Source organism: Pseudophryne corroboree, chromosome 7 (assembly GCF_028390025.1).
Source record: "Pseudophryne corroboree isolate aPseCor3 chromosome 7, aPseCor3.hap2, whole genome shotgun sequence".
Lineage (NCBI taxonomy): Eukaryota > Metazoa > Chordata > Amphibia > Anura > Myobatrachidae > Pseudophryne > Pseudophryne corroboree.
In genome coordinates, this window is record NC_086450.1 from 422846365 (window position 1) to 422852364 (window position 6000).

Genomic DNA, 6000 nt, shown 5'->3' on the forward strand with positions numbered 1-6000 from the left:
TTACACAGCTAAACCTGATTACTATGGACGCAATATGCGCAATAACGGACATCATTTTAGAGGGGAAATTGGGCGTGATATATCATTTGAATCTCACCCATAGAGTGGAAATAGTCCCTGTGCGCCGGGATTCCGGCAAATTAACTGCATCCCATGCCTAATACACACACACTGTCACACTCTCATGCATAATACAAACAAACACTGTCACACTCTCATGCATAATACACACACACACAAAAGCTGTCACACTCATGCATAATACACACACACAAAAGCTGTCACACTCTCATGTATAATCAGGGCAGGATTAAGCCTTGGGGGTGCCAGGGGCACTTAAGGTGGAAGGGGGGGAGGGGTGTATATTATATTGTGCTTACCTCCCAACATGACCCATTCCAGAAGGGACAAAATGCTCTCTACCTGGACTTCACTCTTAATATATGACTGGCGTCACCTGTGTTGAACTATTTGATTGATAAGAAATGTATTATAACACAGGTGTTTGTCATCATAAATTAGGAGGGAAGTCCAGGTAGTGAGCATTTTGTCCCTACTGGAATGGGTCATGGTGGGAGGTATAGATTGTGTATATTGAATGTAAACCAATGGTGTATATTAGATTTAAACTAATAGTTTCATAATGCCTGGGTGCTGTTTATAGCTCCACCTAATTGAAAGACAACTATTTTATCAAATGTTCTTGTAGTGAAACAAAGACAACTTAAACAACCTTAAAATAGACATATTAAAATCTATAATTTATCTTGTCACATGCAAGAATAGCAGCAGCCTCTATGCTACTTATACACTGGGACAGGACTCAGGCGGTCTCCCTCTAGACCAGTGATTTTCAACCTTTTTAAACTTGGGGCACACTAAACAAGATTTTTAAATTGCCAAGGCACAAAATCAGTTTTTCTAATTAAATATAATACATAAAATAACAAATATTGACACATTTAATATATGTTGATAACTATTTGTTATTATTTCTCTTAAAATGAGTATAAATAAATAGTTTTTACTTACTTGAGACTATCAGTGGAAAACCTGTGCTTGGTGATGTCTCTTGTCCGAGGACGGATGGTTGTAATTCCACATACCTACCCCACTAGCATAATTATACACACATGCCCCCCCCCCCACTTTAATTCCACACATGTCCCTCATTATACTTCCACACACCAGCTCCCCCCCATATTAATGCCACACACCTGCCCCCCTTAGTAATTCCACACAGCTGCCCCTCTAATAATTCCACACACATGCCCCTCATTATATTTCCACACACCAGCTCCCCCCATATTAATGACACACACCTGCCCTCCCCCAGTAATTCCACTAACCTGCCCCCTAGTAATTTCACACACCTGCCCCCCCTAGTAATTTCACACACCTGCCCCCCCCCTAGTAATTTCACACACCTGCCCCCCCTTAAAATTCCACTCATCAGCTCCCCCCATATTAATGCCACACACCTGCCCCACCCATATTAATGCCACACACCTGCCCCCCCTAGTAATTTCACACACCTGCCCCCCCCTAGTAATTTCACACACCTGCCCCCCCTAAAAATTCCACTCACCAGCTCCCCCCATATTAATGCCACACACCTGCCCCACCCATATTAATGCCACACACCTGCCCCACCCATATTAATGCCACACACCTGCCCCCCCTAGTAATTTCACACACCTGCCCCCCTAATATTTCCACTCACCAGCTCCCCCCATATTAATGCCACACACCTGCCCCCCCCATATTAATGCCACACACCTGCCCCCCCCCCATATTAATGCCACACACCTGCCCCCCCATATTAATGCCACACACCTGCCCCCCAGCCCCCACAATAATTTCTCACACTTGGACTGCACCATGCAGCACAGAGCAGGAGTGTGTGAGTGAGTGGGTGGGAATGCGATATGCGGTGCCAGAGAGTCCCGCAGCAGCCGGCAGCCAGATATGTAAGCCTGCTTGGCCAGAGCTGCACTTCCGTTCCGCGACATGCGGCCCGAAACCTTTGGTGACTCATAGGTCACGGGCCGCATGTCGTGGAACGGAAGTGTAGCGCTGGCCAAGCAGGCTTACATATCTGGCTGCCGGCTGCTGCGGGACTGTCTGGTGGGCAGGCGGGTCTCTGGTGGCCAGTGGCAGGTCTGGCTGGCGGCAGGCGGGTCTGTGCGGTGGGAACCTCTGGCGGGCAGCGGCACACCTAGCAACTGGTCGCGGCACACTAGTGTGCTGCAGCACACCAGTTGAAAAAGGCTGCTCTAGACCCTCATTTGATAACAGGTTACACAGGACCCAGACACACAGGCAGGGAGGAGGAGAAGCTGGGATCCCTTACAGCTCTCTACACTCTCCTATCTCTCCTCCGGTGGGAAAGCTCCATAGGTAGCTCCTGAAACCTGACACTCATGTGTCTCTGCTTACACTGCATATTGTGGGTCATTCCGAGTTGATTGCTCTCTAGCTACTTTTAGCAGCCGTGCAAACGCATAGTCGCCGCCCACGGGGGAGTGTATTTTCGCTTTGTAAGAGTGCGAACGCCTGTGCAGCCTAGCGGAACAAAAACATTTTGTACAAAACAAAACCAGCCCTGTAGTTACTTATTCTGTGCCATGATTGCAGCGAAGAAGGTCCCGGAATTGACGTTAGATACCCGCCCTGCAAACGCCTGGTCACGCCTGCGTTTTTCCAAACACTCCGAGAAAACGGTCAGTTGACACACATAAACACCCTCTTCCTGTCAATCTACTTGCGTTCGGCTGTGCGAATGGAATCGTCGCTAGAAGCAGTGCAAAACAACGATGCTCTTTGTACCCATACGCCATATTCACGTGCGCATTGCGCCCCATACGCATGCATAGTTTTGCTATTTTTTTAAATGATCGCTACGCAGCGAACATCGGCAGCTAGCGATCGACTCGGAATGACCCCCATTTTCCTGCTGGTTTTGTGAATGCCTGGTTTTAGTGCTGCATAAGAGGGAAAGCTAGTGATGTCAGTGTCCTCCGGCCGGGGGGGGGGCTGACAAAGGGGGGCCCGGGGTACAGTATGCCCTGTGCCCCCTCTTAATCTGGCTACGTAAACACACACTGTCACACTCTCAAGCATAATACACACACTGTCACACTCTCATGCCTAATACACACCCTGTCACAATATCATGCATAAAACACACACTGTCACACTCTCATGCATAAAACACACACTGTCACACTCTCATGCATAAAACATACACTCACGCATAATACACACACACACTGTCACACTCTCATGTATAGTACACACACTGTTACACTCTCATGCATAATACACACACACAAAAGCTGTCACACTATCATGCATAATACACACACTGTCACATTCTCATGCATAATACACACACACACACATGATGGGAGTCTTGGCAGAGCAGCTTCATAGATTCAGACTGTGGTAGATGAATGGAATAGGCTATAGGCAAGGACAATGTAAAACAATGAAGGCTGCAGGTGTACTTCAGGGTCCAGTCTTCAACTAGGCAACGCTGGATATCCCAGCTAGTTTAATATAATAAAGGCATCTTGGCAGTGCCTATTAATTTAAGGCAGTGAGAAGGTTTTATTAAATATGTAGTCTTCATGCTAGGCTATTTTAGCAATTTTTAAAGAGCAAAATGTGCCATGCCCCTTTAGTGGTGCCCTGCTAAAATAGCCTGCCTGCTGCCGTCATGTGAATAGATACAATGCACGGCATCTATTCACATTAAAAGTAGAGCTTGAGGGAAGCGCAGCACCTCTGTAAGTGCTGGGCATGCCCCTATTAATGATGCCAGCTGCTGGGGCAAGCTCCCTATCTGTTTGGGATGGAATAAGGTTTTTTTACTTTTTGAATATGAATACTATTAATAATAATGTATAATAATAATGTCTAATAATAATAATAATAATAATAATAATAATAATAATAATAATGTATGATAATAATAATAATAATAATAATGTATAATAATAATAATGTATTACAATAATAATAATAATAATAATAATAATTAATAATGTGCTGGCTGCAGGGTAGGAAACCACAATACATATTGGTGCAATTAATGTGGGTTAGTTATTGGGGGAGAGGCTAAGACGATTCCTTGATAACATTGAGCACCTTTTCGTGCACCTATCAATTTTACATACAGTGCGTCGGCTTTGCAGGATCCAGGCAAGCAGCAGCTGAACTTAACGCACGAAGAGCATCAGGAAGTCAAAACTTCTAGAACAGGTCCCAATTCTAGTGGGGCAGTCCCAGCTTGGGTCTCACCATCGGATATCTGAGAAACCCTACGGTAGCTCAGACAGAACAAAGACGCCAGGGCAATTTTTCCTACATACAAGGATGCAGTCTCTGGCTGCGACAACTGCCTTCCCCCCAAAAAAACAAAAAAAACAAAACCACAATCGTGACACGCCTCAGTTTTTATAGCCACCACCGTTACCTCCCACAAATGGCCACTGTCTATCAATCACTCCTAATCCATACAACGACCGCTGATGTAAGACCAACGTGGCACAGTAGCGTCCGCAGAAGTCAAAACATCGGCCATTTGCAAAATCATGGACACTGTGTTCACCTTTGGATCTCCTCACTGTGAGGAGCACTGCTATTCAATTCAAGGTTGAGGTCAATGCACTGTGAGGAGCACTGCTATTCAATTCAAGGTTGAGATCAATGCACTGTGAGGAGCACTGCTATTCAATTCAAGGTTGAGATCAATGCACTGTGAGGAGCACTGCTATTCAGTTCAAGGTTAAGGGCAATGCACTGTGAAGAGCACTGCTATTCAATTCAAGGTTGAGGTCAATGCACTAAGAAGAGCATTGCTATTCAATTCAAGGTTAAGGTCAATGCCTGGGGCTTTGTGCTCCAAGTTATGGAAATAAAAGGCCAAATCCCAGAGATTGTGGATAAAAAATTCCACAATTGTACATACAGATAACAACTGAAGGACACACTATTCACCACACAAAGTTGAAAACTCTCTGTCAATATTTCACCATCTACAACAGCCAGAGCTCCAATTCTGTAGGGACATCATGCATTAATATTTGACTTTTCGCAAAGATGAGGGTCATTAAGGATCGATATGCCAATAGCAATAATAGAGCAGCAATACACTTATAGTCCATTACATGCTATTTAGCAAACATCCCTGCAGATTCCATTTCATCTAAATATAACTCACTTTATCTGGGAATTTGCTACCAATGAACGCTGTGTCCTGATTTAACACTGACGACAGCTAGAACAGTGTAGCAGAGCACTGATTAGAAGAGCAGGAACGCAGATGGAATGAAATAGTGTCTCATATATATCTAATGCATATCTCTACCATTGCAACTGGATATTTTACTTCATGTCCTACTATATATATATTACCTATACTATATACATATATGTATATATATATATATATATATATATATATATATGTAACACCATGATATAATAAGGAGTAAGGATCACTGGTAACTTTGCGCTACACTTTGATTCCTGGAGCAATACAATCCTTCATCTGAATACAATCTGCTAAATCTTTGCTGTTCTCCAGCGCAGGACAAAAAAAGTGGCAATGATGATGATGATGATGATGATGATGATGATGATGATGATGATGAAAAGGCTTACCTTGGCCAGACATGGCATCTGCACTTTGTAATTCTTCCCTTGCTGGAGATTGTTAATTGTCATGTTGTGTCTGTGTATGACAGACTGCTCCAGCAAAGACTGTGCCTGCACCTCTTCTGTCAAAGCTATTCTGTGTGTATGAATTGGAGCTGTGGCTGAAGCCACTCCTGAGTCCTAACTGCATTTGTGCTGCCACCATGTGGACGGTTTGCCAACTACATACATAACAGTAAACGAGCACTCCTTACTGTAAAGTGAAAGAAAAGGTGCATACACACTGGGCGTTTTTGCCCAGTGTGTATGCAGAGAGATGATGTGAAAATCGCTGGC

General features: G+C 44.3%; 1 protein-coding gene across 2 annotated transcripts in view; it reads right to left on the reverse strand.

Annotated features, from left to right (window-relative positions):
• The window catches only part of RGS11 (regulator of G protein signaling 11), a 350999-nt gene extending 345209 nt beyond the window's left edge, over nucleotides 1-5790 (reverse strand). For both annotated transcript variants that reach the window (XM_063934814.1, XM_063934816.1), the window contains exon 1: nucleotides 5671-5790. In XM_063934814.1, the coding sequence (XP_063790884.1) occupies nucleotides 5671-5733 (63 nt within the window). In that variant the 5' untranslated portion in view covers nucleotides 5734-5790. The remainder of the gene's footprint in view (nucleotides 1-5670) is intronic.
• Nucleotides 5791-6000: the final 210 nt, after the last annotated feature.